General features: G+C 31.3%; 1 protein-coding gene across 1 annotated transcript; it reads left to right on the top strand.

The window, feature by feature from the left end:
* Positions 1 to 8852: 8852 nt before the first annotated feature.
* Positions 8853 to 17789, top strand: LOC108917197 (esterase FE4-like). The gene is made up of 10 exons (XM_018723682.1): positions 8853 to 8965; positions 10371 to 10511; positions 10567 to 10695; positions 11683 to 12016; positions 14613 to 14809; positions 15293 to 15458; positions 15723 to 15886; positions 16239 to 16368; positions 17107 to 17230; positions 17518 to 17789. Exons 1-10 carry the CDS (start codon positions 8888 to 8890, stop codon positions 17708 to 17710), a joined length of 1656 nt encoding a protein of 551 aa, XP_018579198.1. The 5' UTR covers positions 8853 to 8887; the 3' UTR covers positions 17711 to 17789.
* Positions 17790 to 18141: the final 352 nt, after the last annotated feature.

Below are 18141 nucleotides of genomic sequence, written 5' to 3'. Positions count from 1 at the left end.
CTAATAAGCTCGAAAGAGTTATATCTGTAGTGGGTTCACAGTTCTTGATGATATAATTTATAGGGACATTAGTCCGCACAGTAGTTGTTCCCCACAATGTCATCAGTTTAAGTTTTTACTAATTAGTTTTTAAAATTATAATGCATAATTTTCTGAAATTACTTTTAGTACCAAGTCTCATTATAGTCCAGGGAACGAAAAAAAAAATATGGTAAAACCTCCGAATACTTTCGGATTGACCCAATTTTTATGAAAATTTGGAATTAAGCTTATTTCACCCTGTAGATGAAAAGTTATATATGCTTGATATGCGCTTCTTATTTTTAAGAAATATTGACTTATCGAAAAATGTTCATAATATACTTTTTGCTTAATATCGATTCCTGGGGTTATTTTCAATATTTTATTTTTCACCCCCTAGAAGGCTTTCACTCCCTGGGCAAAAGCGCTGATCGGCACTATAGAATTTTTGTTTCTTGAACTATTTTCAGTTCTATCCGAAAGAATTAGGAGGGGAAACGCTTGATTCCCTGGACTATTATTATTCCTGAATCTTTGATTTCCGTTAATAAAAGATTTGTAATAAAAAAAAATGTACAATTTTGTAACAGCAAACAAAAAGTTGTAAAATGGTCAAGAGATATTCGCCCGTCCTTGTTAAATTTGGGAAAAAAAGAACTATGCAAATGGTAGGTGGCTATTACATTTCATAGTAATCGATACTTACGAAATTTCCAAATACTTTCACAAAGAAATTTTCAGCAAATTAGGGAATTGTTAAACAAATTGTTAAAAGTTAAAGTATTTTCGGCCTTTATTAATTTTTGTTGTCAGCAACTCGGTTCATATTATCTGAATTCTTCTTAAAGGTCACACAGGGAAGAAGAAACTGGGAAAATGGTAACTATGCAAATATATATACAAGGTGTGAAATTTATGTTATGGCTAACTTCAAGGGGGGATTCCTCCCTTAATATCGCAAAGAAAAAGCTGGAGTAATGTTTTTTTTCATAAAACGAAATCAAAGAACTCTACGAATTACGATCCTTAAAGATAAATAGGGGCACAGTTTTTAATCAATTACCAATAACAATTGAAGATTCAATGTTCATTGTGTCGTTATGTACAAATACCTACAAGTCATTTGCATGAAAATGCAGCTAATTGTGTTACATCGTAACAGGGGCAGTTCTAGAACACTTAACTGTCAAAAATCACTGTCCGACTTTGAAGAAAAACTTCTTAAATTTAAACTATTTATCACCAAAACTGGCAATTTTACCGAAAACGTTTAAAAAATGGTCGTAGTTGGTTATGTCTCTGAATTATAAACAAGTTATAAATATATTTAACAAGCGACAGTTCGATATCTAACAGGTAATTATTTCTAAAACTATCATATCGTCAAGTAATTTTTCAAAGTAATAGGCAATAACTAAAGCAATTACGTTATCAAGGAATGAAATCAAATATTATTTACTTTGTTTTCCTCAACTGTTTTATGCAACTTGAACTAAATCGAGAATCACCAAAATGAAGCATTTTTTGTTTTGAAAAAGGTATCAAAAAAAAGCTTACAATTTTAATTTTAGCCGTTATCCCTTCCAAAAACTATACAATACATTGAAGTTAGGCACGAATAGGTTTTTGATGATATACACGTAAATGTTGTTAGTTTTTCCCCTCGGACATTTTATTATATACCTTTTTTAAGACTAGGCTTTTTTTACAGAATGACATATAATATACAAAAAAGTACTCTTGTACAAATTTCTGAAAACGCACTGTTTGACAAAAACGCAACTGACTCCTGCTTCTATTCATTAATATAAAAGGTGTCTAGAAACGAATGGGCCTTAAAGCAAAAGCAGTTTCCTTCAATAAAAATAAACAGATTTAAATCAAGTTTACATCCTTTATTATACTTTTCGACTTAGAATCACTCAAAGGATCACCCCTTACTTATATAACACCCTAGGAATATAAGCTAGTTGGTTTTAGGGCAGTTAATTCCGTTTTTCTCAAATAAAAAACGGAGCATTTTTTGGGGTTTTAAAAATAGTGGCTTTTTTGTGTAAAAAAATTGCCATAAAATGTCACTGAGAAAGGTTGTAGTTAACGACCTCTGGCAGATATTGTCAAAATTTGTATCCCCTAACAAAAATGATAGACCCATAGTTCATTTCCTTTTTTCAGCACACCCTGTATATTTATAAGAACTTTAAATTAATTCTTAATATACAGGGTGTTTCAGAAAGACCTCCCGTAAAATCAGGGGTGATAGTACGACAAAAAATAAGAATTTTTTGTCTTATGAGCTATAAGTCTATCTCCATTTGTTTTCGAGATACATAGCGACTAAATAAAATTTTTTAAATAGAATTTTTCCAAACGGTGCGACCGTTTGGATAATATCATAATTTTTATTTTTATATTTTTATGAAATTTGGTAATCCGGGGTTTTTAAGGACGCCAAATACGCTGGTCCAATTATTTTTTGGATATTTTATAGAGGGAATTCTTATTTTTTGTCGTACTATCACCCCCTGTATTTACGGGAGGTCTTTCTGAAACACCCTATATAATTCTTTTCTTCCGTCTAATATCATAGGTACACCAATTATATACTAAGAGCAAATTAAACGTTTAGTTCTATGATAACCCAATTTTCTAACAACTTAAGCGAATTAGCGAGCAAGCTATGCTTGACGGACTGCCTATTAGGATGAAGGTGGGTGGACTGTGGCTACTGAGTCCATTTAGCCGGGGCTATAATTGAATTATCCCACTAAGCCGCAGCTTTTAGAGACGCGTCAGCGGAATGTCTCCTGCCGTCCACTTGCGGCTTGTCAAGGTAACAATTGTTTTTGTCTATGAGGTTCAGTTTTGTAGGTGTTTTAGGTGTAGGTGTAGGTGTAAACAACCAAGGCCACTTTGCAAGATTTCGAATAATGTCAAAATGAATTGATTAAGATATCTCAAAAAATAAAACCTAATCTTTATTTCAAGAACCATAAAGAACTGTGGGAGCAGATAAAATGTTATACACTACGCAGCAGTTAAGTATAATTTACCAGTCTCGGACTCTATTGCCAGCCCTCGCTCCGCGCGGGCGCGAAATGGTCCTCTACTAGTAAATAATACTTACCTTCTTTATGGTGTAAATAACTATATAAGCACCCGACAATTTGCTACACTCGCACAAGCGCTCGTTCGAAGTTTCTTGCAACGTTGCAGTTACACTATGTATAGAATGATTGAAGGATTGCAAAACTTTTACAACTTATCAACGAGTTATCTACGTGACCTGATTCAAATATGACATATTTGTGACATTATCTCAGAAAAAAATAAACATATTACATACGTAATGGGATTCCAAATGTGTACAACCCCGTATTTTAAATGTTTTCGTCAAGGTACAATATTTACATTTGTTTTCAATGTTTTTCTCATACTGTGTTATTTATATACGCTAGAATATTTACAAAGAAAGGCTATACATATACGTCAAACAAATTAAACTAAATAAATAAATAATTTTGTCAGTTTTGACTAAATAAACCTTTTAAATGAACTTTCATATACTTGGCCCCACATTGTTGCGGTTTTCAGCAACACAAATACCGTAAAATCAATAGTAAAACATTGATTTTAATTAGCGTCTAAAATACGTACTTTTTACCGTTTCATTCTCCTATATATTTAAATGTAGTGATTCCTCCTTGAAAACAAAGGTGGGACTTTCATGTAAAATAAATTTCAACACCCCGTCCCTGCGAGAAGGAGAAAAAAGTTTTCATGCAACTCGTGTATAATGTATCTTTTTTCATTCGTTTAACTTTTCCATTCGTGAAAAAATTTTACGTATGTGAAGTTTGTACCTTGCTACGTAAACAACTGTAACAGATCACTGCAATATGCCTAGTGCAACCTTCTTCCGCTTGGATTGTGCACAGCGTTGCAAAATTAGAGGTGTATTGGCATTGGGTGATTTCAGGGGTTTCCACTGTTTCCAGTAATTGTTATTGTTCGATATTGCCCGCCAAGCATTTTGCTTGCATTCAGTACACATACATACTCGTATTACTTGATTAGCAGTTACGTTTGCTTATGGGATCGATTATGCAATCATGAATAGATATTTCCGTGCTGTTTTATATTTTCATCTGAATGATTTAACAAACGTAGTAGATTTGGAAAATAGACCAACACGAGCAAAATATTTCTGGGATGATTCCATTCGCACAATGGCTCAAGTTCAATATGATTAAAGTTACATAACCTCAAGGTTCTCTTTTTGAAAGCTGTTAAAAAAAGTTGACATTTTAATTACGTTCCCTAAGTCGTCACCCGAGAATTATAATGTTCAATATCAACTTTTCATAATTTTATACCAGGACTGATTAAAGGTTTTTCATTGCTTTCTTTCACAGTTTCTGAGTCAGTATTTTCTGAAAAGCGATTATTATTGGTAATGAAGTGTTGTTTTGTGAGTTTAGTGGCCCCTTAAATTTTTTGCTCATATTTTCCAGCCATTTATGAACAAATACGAAAACCTACTTTTTACTCGAAAAAGTTTTCTTTCACCCAGTCAAATAAAAAATAATTAGATTAAATGTAAAGCGTGTACCTGCGTCAAAATAGTGAATGTAAAAAATAATATATTATTTAAATAATTCAGCTATGTAAAATTGCAATGTGAATAGTTGCACTTTTTATTACTTACTATAAATATTAATATGTCTGCTAGGGGAATAATAGTTATTTATGGTACTAGTTTGTTATGGTATATATGTCACGCTGGGAAATGTTTCCCAAAAAACAATTTCCCAAGTGACTTATAAGACATAACACACGAGTGCCATACAAAGTTTTATCCAACACTTTCATAGAATTTCGTTTTAATAATAAATAAAAGTAACTTAAATTTTCAAGTTGTCAATGTCAGAAAAAGTAATTTAACGAAATGAATGTATTTTTAAATATTACAAAGGATGCGAGTGTCAACCTAAATTATGTCTGTAACTACGGATTGTCAGTAAACAATAGTATATTATGTTACTAGGAGTAGAAGGCGATCATTATGTGTTGAGCCCAAAAGTTTGCTCGCCGAGGCGTTAGCCGAGGCTGAGCAAATTGGGCAAAACACATAATGAGCCTTCCACTCCGAGTGACATATACTATTTTTTCTTCAAGCGTGAATATAAAAAATTACTAATTTTGAAAATTTATAGCGGATAACGCGATGTTCAATCTCAGCACAAAATAAAATCAGTAGGTAGGTAATACTATTTATTTTATACATTTTATACATTTTATTGATTAATTAAACATGACAGTTTTAACCACTTTATTCATGAATAAAAAAACAAATGTAACAATTATTTTTCTTTAATTTGAATTAAACGAATAAACATCTAAATTACCTACATGTCTATCATCAAACTTTATTTATTAACATGAATATTAAATGTGCAATTTTGTATGGTACAGTTGTTGATATTTAAAGCGCTGCTGGCTGTCTTTTTTTCAAAGTTTACAGTTCTGTCGTTGAATACGTTACTTGTAATAAGGTTCTCAGTTTCAGTGTTAACAATTGTACCATTATTAACAGAAAAGTCTTCGATTAAATTATTTTCAGGATCAATATTTACAGTTTCGCTTGATGTACTTGGTTCATTATACTCTAATGGGTTTAATATTTTCATCGCTATCTGTTTCTTATTGTTTACAGAATCTTCAATGTATCCTTCAGCGACGCTGGTAGATTTCCATCCACCATGTCGCTTTAGGGTTGTAATGTCTCCACCATTATCAACTAAGATAGTTGCCGAGGTTCTTCTAAGGCAATGCCCCGTATATTCATGTGGATTTGGCAACCTTAAAAATGATGCAACATCTTTTGGCACTTTTGAAATTTTATGTATGCCCATTACAACACGATGACAATGGCCATTTTGATATTTAATAAAAAATCTATCAAAAGTTATGTCTTTTGGCCGAAGAGTAGCATATTTTCTGTATAAATTTAAATAAAACTCTCCAATTATGGTAAATGAACGATGTTTTTTAGTTTTTGTATTGGGAATATTTACTAATATTATATTTCCCAAATCTTTTACATCATTAACTTTTACTTGAATGAGTTCATCGCATCTACAAGCTCCTGTGACTCCAAATATTAGTGCAACCTAAAAAATATAGAATTATTAATTTTGTAACAATAAAAAAAGTTGGAAAATGCAAGGAAATTCTAAAACATGACGTAATTTTAAGACATCTATATTTATGAGTTTTTACAACATTCTTCCAATGAGCTATCTTTATTTCCGAAAATTGTTTATTATTCTCGTAATGGATACTATAAAATAACTTGAAGTTTACAAATTATAACAAAATTTTGTATTACAAATATAAAAAGGTTAAATATATATCTACCTATAATTTAAAAAGTACATACCTTGGTTGCTAAATATTTATCATCAGGTGCTTTATTCAGGAATTCGTCAAATTCTTTTTTAGACAAAACTTTCGACTTTTTTGGTTTATAATTTTCACCTTGTCGTTTCAAAAATGTAATTAATTTTGAATATTTCTCAATATTTACATTGTGTTCTATGTTTAATTTAGATTTTACCATTGAATATTGCGCCCATAAAGTTGAACTTTTCAGTGTTCTGGATAATCTTGTAAAATATGCTATCATCACATTTTCTGAATAAATATGTGCATTATTTTCTTTTGCCCAATTTATGAATTTATCATAAGCATTTTCATAAATTTTTCTCGACTTTGTTGGTATAAGTGTTGCCACTGATGTATTTGCAATTTCCAGTAATTCTGGTGGTGTGCACTGCATTTCTTCAGACATTTTAAAAACGACCCGACGCGACATCAAATTTCAACTGACACTTAATGAAACGTCAAAGCTTCTTGAATCTTTAATTCGTTGCTAGGATACTTACCTACACATTGTTACATTTTTTTACTAGTTAAAAAATGATAAATATTTGTACTAGTTAAACAATAGGCTGCTTCTAAAGGAGGTGTTGCACTATATAATATAAGTATTATTATACGCTTGAAGAAAAACAATATTTGTTGAGTTGAAATCCTATAACCAAGACTGAAAAAATGGAAAATGTGGAAATTCCATCTGAAATTTTAGAAAAAGCTAATGCGGCTACTGCAGGCATCATTCCGGAGAAATCAAAATCTATATACGACAAAGAATCATAACTTACTAGTGACTTAGGACTTATAAATCACTAGTGACTTATAGGCCACATTATTCCTTTAAAACCAAAGAAATTATAGTAGCATTATATACAAGTGTTGGATGAAAGTAACAGCTTGTACCTCAGAAGCACTTGCGAACCCCTGATCATATGAACTTTTTACATATTTAGCTGAGCGGAGTCTCCCCTAGGCTTTTGTCACCTCAACTCTGAAACACCCGGTATAAAAGATTAGTTTCCGTCACACCAAAGTTTAATACTTAATCTTCTTATTGTACGTACCACGATATGCTCATTGGCTGAAAATTTTCATAAGGTGATTTAGGTATAAAATTCGACAGCTATTCTCGCGCACATAAATATTAAAATATGGTAATTAGGATCAGTGGGTGCTCGACCCTATAAAATTCCACGCTTTCAAATCATAAAAATGCTCATAAATTACCCTCTGCAAAAATTTAATAAAGATGCGAAAGAAATAATTAATTCTTTCGTCATCTTAAGTCAAATCAATCTTACATCGTCCAAATATCAATGCTTGGTTTTGGTAACATGAATCTACAAATCCTGGAAGTCAATTCATTCAAAAGATTTTATGATGAAATGTTCTATCCATAATTTTGTTTGAGATTTGTAGCAAAATTATTTTACCATAGGGTCATTGTTCTATTCAAAACACATTTTATTGTTTCCTTCAATTTGAAAGCGCAAATTTTTTCACGCCCACAGAAAATCCATCGTACTTGATAGCTCACAGCAAGGAGCAATTTCAAAGCTGATGTTTTATTCAAGTCTAAGATTAGTCGAAACAAATCACGGTTTAGAAATTTTTGTCGGTCGTACACCCCTTTTATTAGACAACCTGCATGTGAGTTATATGAAACCGATGAGAATTAGACAGTTGTAAGTGTCTACCACATTTTAAAAATAACATAATGTATGCCGTACTGATATTGCCGATGTTATTTGCATAATTTTGGCTAATTCTACGATAGTCTCGAAGATGTGAACGCAAGCATATATATACAGGGTGTAACAGGTAAGAAGTGTCTTGTATAAATTCGTATCAATGTTTCCATCTAATACAATTCCTACAAGTTTTTTTTATTATTGACTAACAGTTTGACGTGTGAACTTAACTTTGACATACGAGGTCGTATGTGGCTTTATTTTTTTTATGACAATTCCATTTTTTTGACAGAGATTAATTTTTTAAGTCGCTGTAAACAAAACAAATAGCGCCTGTACGGCAAAACGATCTAAGTAAGTATATCGACATAAAGTCTAACTTTACAATCGTCCATTACCGAAAAGGCAGCCTTACATGACAAATAAACAAATCTTGTTTTTTTCTGTCTTTTAATATAAAAATTCCTGTATCCTTACTATCATAAGCTTGCACAATTTGTTGTTTATCAGATTCTAATAAAAAATAAAGTTGCTTATCTTTGTTTTTAGCGACATTGTATATCTTAACTTTATAGCTGTTTCGAATTCACAACATATTATGCTTTTGTCGAAAATTAAATTCAAATGCATACATGCAAATTATTAACTTATTTACTGATAATAAATATGTGAAGTATGTATATAAACAGTCGCACACTTCATGCCATTATCAGTGTGTTCTGTTAAAGTACAGCAAAATGAAACTGGCTCATATTGCTTGTTTTTTTGGTGTTTTTTGTATAATGGGTGTATTTCCGCAAGCACCGGAAGGAAGCGTAAGTTCTTAAAATATCTGAAGAATTTTTTGTTATCTTCTGCACTTCATACATTTTTCGATTTTTTTTTAATTCATATAAAATTAATATATTTTTTTTATTTTCTGATTATATAAATTATATTGAATATTTTACTAGTTTAAATTAAGGTTTTTCCAAAATGATAAATATACTTTCATTAATCTAATTAAATTCTAACGGAACACCAGATACGAGTATCTGGAAAAATATATGTTTAAAATATAAAATTCTTTAGAAAAATTTATTTTCTTGCTCAAACTGTACTAAATTAAGTATTTTTAATTCTCTAAATGGCATATCTTGAAAGTGTAATCACTTGTGTAGACCTTTGAATAGGAGTGATTTGGTTTAAATAGGCAACCCGAAACAAATTGTCATAGTTGAAATTATACAGCACTACTAAAAAGGTGTATTCTATAAAATATTTAATTTTATTACAATTTTAGTAAGAAGCCAAATTATTAATTCATGTGTAACTGCATAGCAAACCGAAATAAATTTTTCTCAGACTATGCATTTTGGTTATATACAAATAAATACTTTTTACAAAACATTTTCTCAAATCATTTTCCAGTAAAAAATATAACAAAAAAGTATATCTTAGAAAAATGCTTCGAGAACAAAATTTTTGGAACCTCTTAAATTTTTAAGAAAGCAACATTGTACTAAAATAAATTAATCCAAATCGATTTGTTTTTAGCTAAGTAGGCTACTTTTGAAATATTGTCCACTATTTTGCAAAGATCCCGTATATATTTACTCAAGTAATATAATTTAGGTGTTTGTTTAATTTTTTTCTACATATTAGCGTATAATACTAAAAGAAATACTGCATTAGTAATAGCTAGCAATATTAGTAAATCAAAATATAGTGTTTAAAAACTTGGATAATTTTTGAACTGTAAGTAGAATTAGCATTGTTAAACCCATTGAGAACTTCTTGAATCATCCCCGTCTTATATACTACATAAAAGTAAGTGAATTTATGGTCATAAATAACGTCAGACATATCTACCTCTTTTGTGTTGCACGAAAAAATTAGCTCAATTTTAGGTAACCAATAGGTTTATTGACAAAATTAAATGAACAAATGTTTAGGTGAAGTCATTTATTTCTCTAGATTTTTGCATATAACTGTGTTTTCTTTTTGCGAAAAGCATGTGTACCTATGGCGACTGTATCGATGAAGTCAGCAGTTCTAAAAATGTTTCTTCGTATTATTGTGGCAACTCAGAGGGTATGAAAAAAATATACCTGCTGATCGTTCTCTCACTTCGATTTTTTGCTCAAAGATTCTTTCCAATTCTGTAGGCTAAATATTATAATTATAATTTATATAATTATTGTTAACGCAACTAAATTCCAATATTGTCTAATTATTTAGAGCCAAGACTTTCCTGTAATCCAAATACGAGACGGATCAGTTCGTGGAAGACGATCCAGGACCATTGGGGATCAAACTGTTTATTATGCCTTCCAAGGCATACCATATGCAGAGCCACCAACAGGAAATCGACGATTTAGGGTAAATCCCGGCGAAAAAGTTTTAAGGGTTGTACCACATGGACTTTTATTTTTAGCCACCAGAGAAAAAATCAGCATGGAAAGGAGTACTCAACGCCACCCAAGATAAGAGCCAGTGTATTCAAGGTGGAAACCCTCCACAGGGGTCAGAGGACTGTTTGTATATTAATGTGTACACACCTAACGTAAGTTTTTTAGAAGAAGGACCATTAATATCGCAAAGCAAAATAACTACCTTGTTATTCAAAATAAAAAAAAATGTTCAAATATAAGTTGAAAATGAAGGTCAAAAGATATTTCTGCATTTTACAAATAGCAAAAAAATATAACGAAATATCGACTTTTAACTCTTACTTAACTCTTCAAGAACTAAGGGTACAAAAAAAATTACGTAAACTTATGACGTTATTTTTGTGACGTCTAAGGGATTGTCCACTATTTTTTGAACACCCTGTAATTTTTTCATTTACTTAAATTCCCTAAACGATTATTTAAAAACGTCTAAACGAATATTTTATGTGGTCATAAACAAATGATAACTTTATTTGTTTAAGATAAAAAAGTAAAGTAAAACCTTAGACAAAGTTAAGTTTTCGACTGGACAGACCCCAAGTTTCCGATTATTAGCGTTAATTAAACAAATTATTAGTCGGTCAGCTACGAATCAGCATGATGGTGTACATTCATTAACAGTGATTAAAGTTTGTTTTGCCCTAACTAAACTGCAACGCCGACATGTTCCATCTATTAGATTGCCATAATAATGCTAATTTAATAAAAGTGAACTTTGCGAACTATGCAACTGGATTGCAAATATCAAACGTTGTCAAATGCTGTTTCGGTTTTACAATCAATAGCAACGGCAGTTTGTTTGTGGGCTGGAAACAGTATTGCAGGAAATAGTAAGTGGAAAAGGTCATGCTGCCATGATTAATTGTTTTTAGAGACCACTTGTTTCAGGTACAACTTTTGCAAATGCAGTTTTTACGACAACATTACTTATCCTGAAAAATTAACACTGAAACGTTCAGAATAAAGTAACTTGTTTATTTTTATACAACTTAATGACTATAAGATGCGCGCAAAAATGTGAAAATAGACTTAATTCATACAATTTTGTAGTATTTGCTGATGCATTTTTCTTTTCCTCTTCTTTTTCGAATATCTCTCAGTTGAAAGGAAGAAAACTACCTGTCATGGCGTGGATACACGGGGGAGGTTTCAACTTGGGCAATTCCAGTTACATAAGCTATGGCCCAGATTACCTCTTGGAAAAAGACATAGTCTTTGTGTCTTTCAATTACCGTTTGGGGATATACGGTTTTGGAAGCACCGAGGACTCTACTTGTCCGGGAAATTTTGGATTCAAGGACCAGATTCTGGCTCTGAAATGGGTGCAGGATAACGTTGCGTCCTTTGGGGGAGATCCCAAGAAAGTGACGATATTCGGAGGAAGCGCTGGATCTGCCTCGGTTTCCTATCTACTTCAAACCAATCTCACTAGGGGTCAGTAGTCTTGAATTTAATTATTTGTTTCAATTTTAAATTTATTTCTACGCACATTAATTCATATTTTTCATTTATTTTGAATACCAAATTTTAGTTACTTGCTAATATTCATTTTTGCGATCGCGAATATTAACTTGGAATGTTTGCATTCGCATCCTCGAATATCCAGAATCTCGCATCCAAAGCAACCCTAGTTTCAATGGCCTTCAAATAACAAAATAACAACGATTTAAATTTAGCTAACTTGGTCGCCACCAAACAAGATTAAGAAGATAATAAGACTACACAATATTTATAAGTGTCTTATTTACACCGCCGTAACATTTTTTTAGTAAATAATTGAATTAAAGGATAATAAAATGTAAATAGTTATACTTATTGATATAAATCGTGTTGTAGTGAATATGTACCTTTAGTACACTGCAATTTTCAATCTCACATTCCATGAAAGTAGTTGTTGATATAAAAATTGTTATATATTGCAACAGTTGTAAATTATTTAACGCTTATAAAGGGAAGTAAAAAAACGGAAAAATATTTACAGATTTCAAGAAAAAAAATGTTTGTTATTTATTAAGTATTACTGTGGTTCTCATAGCAGTCTTATTATCGTGGTTTATTGCTTTCACTAGTCTAACAAGTGTTCAAGACGGCCTATTTAGCAATAGACATTTTTAGTAATGACATCACTTATACACTACTTGAAGAAAGAAAACACTCGATAAACAGACTGACACAGCAGAGCACCAAGCAATAACAATAAAAAATACTTCACACCTGTGTATGACGCTATTCTTCCCGATCATGCGCATTAGCAATAACACGGCTAATGTTAAATTTTTACTTTAATTAAATTTAATAATATTGTTTTGTATCGTTTTTTTTAAGTTTTAAGTAGATTAGTGTACCTATCTATTTTATGAAACACGTGTTGGCTGTTACATACATCTAAATTCTTGTAAAAATAAGTTAATTTGAAATAGTTCTGTAGTATCTATGTAAATAACTGTAACCTGAGGGGTTATTTCTTTATCTATCTATATATCGTTATGACCAGTATCATTACGAATCTGGATTTCAAAAGAGTTTACTATTCAATTCTCGAAAGGAAGTTTAAAATTATCATTATACTTTAATTAATACGTGGGAACTTAGAAATGTTGTATGTTCAGAGAATGAATTTTAAGCACTTACCATCCATTGCTTACGTAGAATGTAATCCAGTGACTGGTTGTACAGGGTGACACTGAGGTTGAAAGGAATAAAAAGAAACACCAAAACATTCCAGGGAGGGTTTTAATAACAATAAAAACAAAACAAACAAACAAGCAAACTGCACAACGGCTCGAAAAACATTATTAATTACTTTATTGACACGCGACAGCGTACCGAGATTCAGGGAATGCGCGATCCATAGCAAAATTTGGAATGACTTTATCCATTATTAAATTAACCCGAGACTCTAAAACTAAGTAGACTGCTCAATGTGAAACCAAGGAAGAACTGACTTTTTTCGTAGATCTCTCCTGAATTCGACACTTCGCTTCAACACGGGCATTTCTGTTCTTATCTTACTGGCGGGAACCCTAAATATCGGACGCTTTGGCATAACTATGCCATGTTAATAGTTATAATTGATTTTACAATTGTCTAAATAATTTTGAAACTAAACTTACTTACAAGTAACCCTAGCCTTCCTCTAGTGACTCCGTGTAGCGATACGGGACGGATTAGTCGATCTCATTTAATGTATCGGAAAATCCGCCAAAAAACCAGCTATTTCATCTATTACTTTCTTTTCCAATTACTATCAATTTAACAATTTGATTTAATTCTACTTTGAAACCTCTACGCTCTTCTCGTGGTTTCGCGCGTTATTAAAAATATCGAATTTTCTCTTTATACCTGCTCAACACATGGCCCCGACTCTAAGTGAACTTGTTCAAAAAGTATTGCTATATTTCGACCTACCCCGAAGGACGGTCTTGGCGACGTTAAGCCTACTTGAAAACCATTAACTTTCCGATAAATTAGTGTTGACTGAAATATTTTACTGTTATTATTTTACTGGCCCATACGTTTCCAGAGCTAACAAATAAATTACTACGCGTCCCGGCTTTGGTTCCATAACAAGGGTCAGATTCCATCCGTACATTTTCAACTATGACAATTTGTTGCGGGTTGCCTAAATATGTGACGTCACAGTAAGAGAGTCTGTTCCGAATGGCGGCTTTTAATAACTTTAATAAAGTACGAATGAATTTAAAAAAAAATCATAGAAGTTTTAGGAAATGGGTTGATCCCCCCACTTTTTTTATTTATGCCAAATGTAGATAATGCCTTTTAAAATTTTGATATACAAATTTTTTTTCAAAAAATCTGAAGCAGACACCCAATATAGTAAGGTATTTTAAAATTTAAAAAAATCAATTAAACAAAATACTAGGGCTTCTTCTTAATTCTCTTGTTCATCTCATTCATTCTCTTAAATATTCGTACGTATGCCAATTTACCAAATTTTATGGACATTTTTTCTATCAAATATTTCTCTTTTTATTTACCGAAACAATACAAACCGTAAATTCTTTCCTAGATTTATTCAGGGCTGGTATAATGGAGAGTGGAACGTCTCTATGCCTATGGGCGCTCGACAGAAGATCCAGAGAAACTATGTTTGCCGTTGGCGGAGCCCTGAATGTCGATACTTCAAGTTCAACAAGTTTAATTAATGGCTTGAGGAAAATTAATTCACTTCAGTTACAAGATGTCGCATTTGGGATGTCAATTACTGTGAGTAGAGAAAACTTACTGAAGAAGTCAATAATCTTGCTCAAAATTTATAAACATTTTAAATTTATGGAGTTACCTAAATTAATTGACTTTTGATTTCATAGTTGTCATATAAAGTATGTCAATTTATTTCCTGTCTCTTCTTCCTCTGTTTCATTCTTGCCTTCTTATGACCCTTTGTTCTTATTGATAAAAATTGGTTTATTATTTCTTTCCTTCTTTAATTATTACTCTTGAAAAAAAAGATATGATACAACGAATACAATTTTGCAAAAATTTCTAATTTTGTTTTCTTTCTTTACTTTTCTTCTTTATCTCTACATTCACTGGTACCATTTTTGCTACTTCATTTAAAAACACCCTGTATCTCGTTTTCGAAAATTTCAGTTCAAATAATTCCTTTGACTCATTTGAATTCATTATAACTAGAAGATACGTGAACATAACCTCAATTTATCTTATTTTCTTTTACGGTTGTTCTAGGCCCTTTTAGATAATCTCCTAAACGGTCTAGTGTACGGACTTGTCAAAGAACCTGGAGTCGTGGATAAATATAGCGAGTTAGAGCTGTCTCAAGGCCGATTCTTGAGGAAGCCCGTAATTATTGGTTTTACATCTAGCGAAGCAGCTACAGTAGGTGGTTTTCCAGGTATATATTTAAAAAAAATGAAGAGCTGTGATATTGATTGATATATTGATTTAAATATTTGAAAATAATTTTAGTATAAAATTTTTGATCCATTCCATTTTCATTTGAATTTTTTTTATTATTTTTCAATAACAACAGAGCGATTATTATTGTATTTGTATTTTATTATTTGTATATATTTTTCAAAAGGCATATATTTTTCTTTTAATATCGTCCGCTAACTGCCGTCGACTTTCACTTTTAACCACACATTTACTCCTCCAGCAACGGTGCGTCAATATTTCGAAAGATATGACAACAATATATCAGGACTGACACCTATTAATCTTACAAGAAATTCAACGAAAATAATGCAAGCAGCGACTGACATAAAATCATTCTATTTTGGTACATCGCCCATCGCTGGACAGACAGAAGCTATTGTAAAGGTTAGAAATACATATTAAATATTTATGTAATAAAAATGTCGATGATTTAAGTTAACATGTCGGACTTCTAAAGTGGTTATTGTTCAAGTTCGAGGTCATACCGCTTTCTTCTACAGTAGAAACTCTGAGAAAAGAGGTTAATACACTGACATAATAATATGACGTTTCTGTCGATCTTACGGGTGATCTTAGGAAAGACTTCGATCGAGGCCAGAAGGCCAAATATAAATACCGGCCAGAGGACTTAATCTCCAGTTTCATTTACAGCAAAGAGCGATATGTTTCTCGAAATGTTCCATACCGATAATTGTTCAACTATAACTTAAGAAGTTTTAATATTACTTTTTTTTAGTTTATTAGTGACGACCTATTTAATAGAGCAGTTAGAAGAACTGTAATCGATCAATCTAAATATGTCTCTGTGTACTTTTACAAATTTTCTTATACTGGTCTTCTAGGAGCACCAAATAGAAGCCAAGAGGGTGAGTACAATTCAGAGAATACAAAAAAACTATAAAAAAATATATCCGTGTAAAGAAGTCCTCGATTTGACAATATGCTATGGATAGAATGCAGAGAGAAAGAGAGGGTAAAGGTCAAGATGTAAAGTGATATGAAACTAGTCTCGCGTCACGTGACTTACCCATTATTGGTATTATTAAATGTTATTGCGTCTTTTTCATACAAAATTGACAAAAATCTTTTTAATTGTTGTATTACTATCAAAAAAGTCAATGTAATCAGAAATAGTTTCTTTTTAAATCAATGTCGCGTGTATCCTAAGTCACGTGACTTAGAGCAAACAGCATAACATAACCTAAAATTCAAGTAACGACGGTACAAAGGCCCTTTAGTAATATAATAATTTAAAATTCTTTTAAAAAATCCATTTTTGTAAATTTAGCGCACATCTCTCGACATCTACATATTAGGAGCTAAATCACAATCCATTCAGGTTATTATTAAGTAGAAATCTTTCAGTGACTTTTGATTTAGGTAATCTATTTGTCACTAGATGTCGCGAATTCTTCAAGGAACAAAATACAAAATATACTTCTGCTATCAAAACAAAAAGGTATCAATTTAACCCTTTTTTAAAATTTTAGTTCATCCCGAATTAGTTTTATATGTAAACTAATTTATTTTTTCAAAAAAGCATGAGAGGTACCTATTTTTGTATGACTGAAAGACATGATGTTGAATCAAATTAAAAATTTTAGGAGCTGGGCATGGTGAAGAAACTAGTTACCTCTTCAGAACGTATCCTAATTTCACCGTCTCTCCAGATGATATTCGTACAAGATCGAGGATGGTTAAGTTATGGACCAATTTTGCAAAATTCTTGTAAGCAAATATTACTTTCATAACTCAATGAATAACATTAATAGACAAATACTCGCAAATGACAATCACGTATCACATTAATAAGAAGTCAACATGGTCTTAGTAGGCTGTATAAATAACAATTAATCACGTATCTTAGTAATAACAGGTCAATTTTAATATAATTAATAATATTAATAAAATATCAACATGAACTGTATAGGTAGCTCTCTTATGACATCTGCTTGACTAGAAGGTAATTCTCTCATGTAATTGAAGCTCTGTAATATTGTTTTTCGTATTTTTAGACTCCCTACACCGTCCATAGACCCACTTCTGGAAAATGTAATTTGGTTACCATCAAATGTTATACCCAACAATGAACTGTATTTGGATATAGACAAAGATGTGGAGATTAAATTGAATCCGTTTAACAAACGCATGAAATTTTGGGATGGCATCTATAAGAAATATGGAGATCCACCTTATGATACTTATTGAAGATAAATAAATGTACACTGTATCAGATATAATGTAATATATTTTCAACAAACTTTGAAATAAATCGACTTTATTGTGAGAGATTTTATTCACTTTCATATACAACTGAGATAGATAAAATAACGAATGAATTTGTGTCAAAGTATAGAAATATACAATTTACAAAATCTCAGAACAAGAATATCAATAATTACTTTGAAAAAAAATATATAAATCATATATTTGATAAAAAACAATAAATGGATATATATATTAAGAGTATAATATAAATAAGAGTTGTGTTTTGCAATAAATAGACAGCCTAGTAAATGCAGTTTGGCTAGAGCATCCTTAATATTAGATATAGATTAATTACGTACTACGTCTTATATTTCTGTAATTTCGAGAATTGGGAAATAATTTAAAATTAAAATCTTATTGAAAATGTATGC

Source organism: Anoplophora glabripennis, unplaced genomic scaffold (assembly GCF_000390285.2).
Source record: "Anoplophora glabripennis isolate ALB-LARVAE unplaced genomic scaffold, Agla_2.0 scaffold41, whole genome shotgun sequence".
Classification (NCBI taxonomy): Eukaryota; Metazoa; Arthropoda; class Insecta; order Coleoptera; family Cerambycidae; genus Anoplophora; species Anoplophora glabripennis.
Note: the sequence above shows the minus strand (reverse complement) of the source record. Positions and strands in the feature narration are given on the sequence as shown.

Coding starts and splice junctions, on each gene's coding strand:
- LOC108917197 (XM_018723682.1), top strand. CDS start 8,888: ATGAAACTGGCTCATATTGCTTGTTTTTTTGGTGTTTTTTGTATAATG. Junction 10,696..11,682: donor TTAATGTGTACACACCTAAC/GTAAGTTTTTTA, acceptor AATATCTCTCAG/TTGAAAGGAAGAAAACTACC. Junction 12,017..14,612: donor TCAAACCAATCTCACTAGGG/GTCAGTAGTCTT, acceptor ATTCTTTCCTAG/ATTTATTCAGGGCTGGTATA.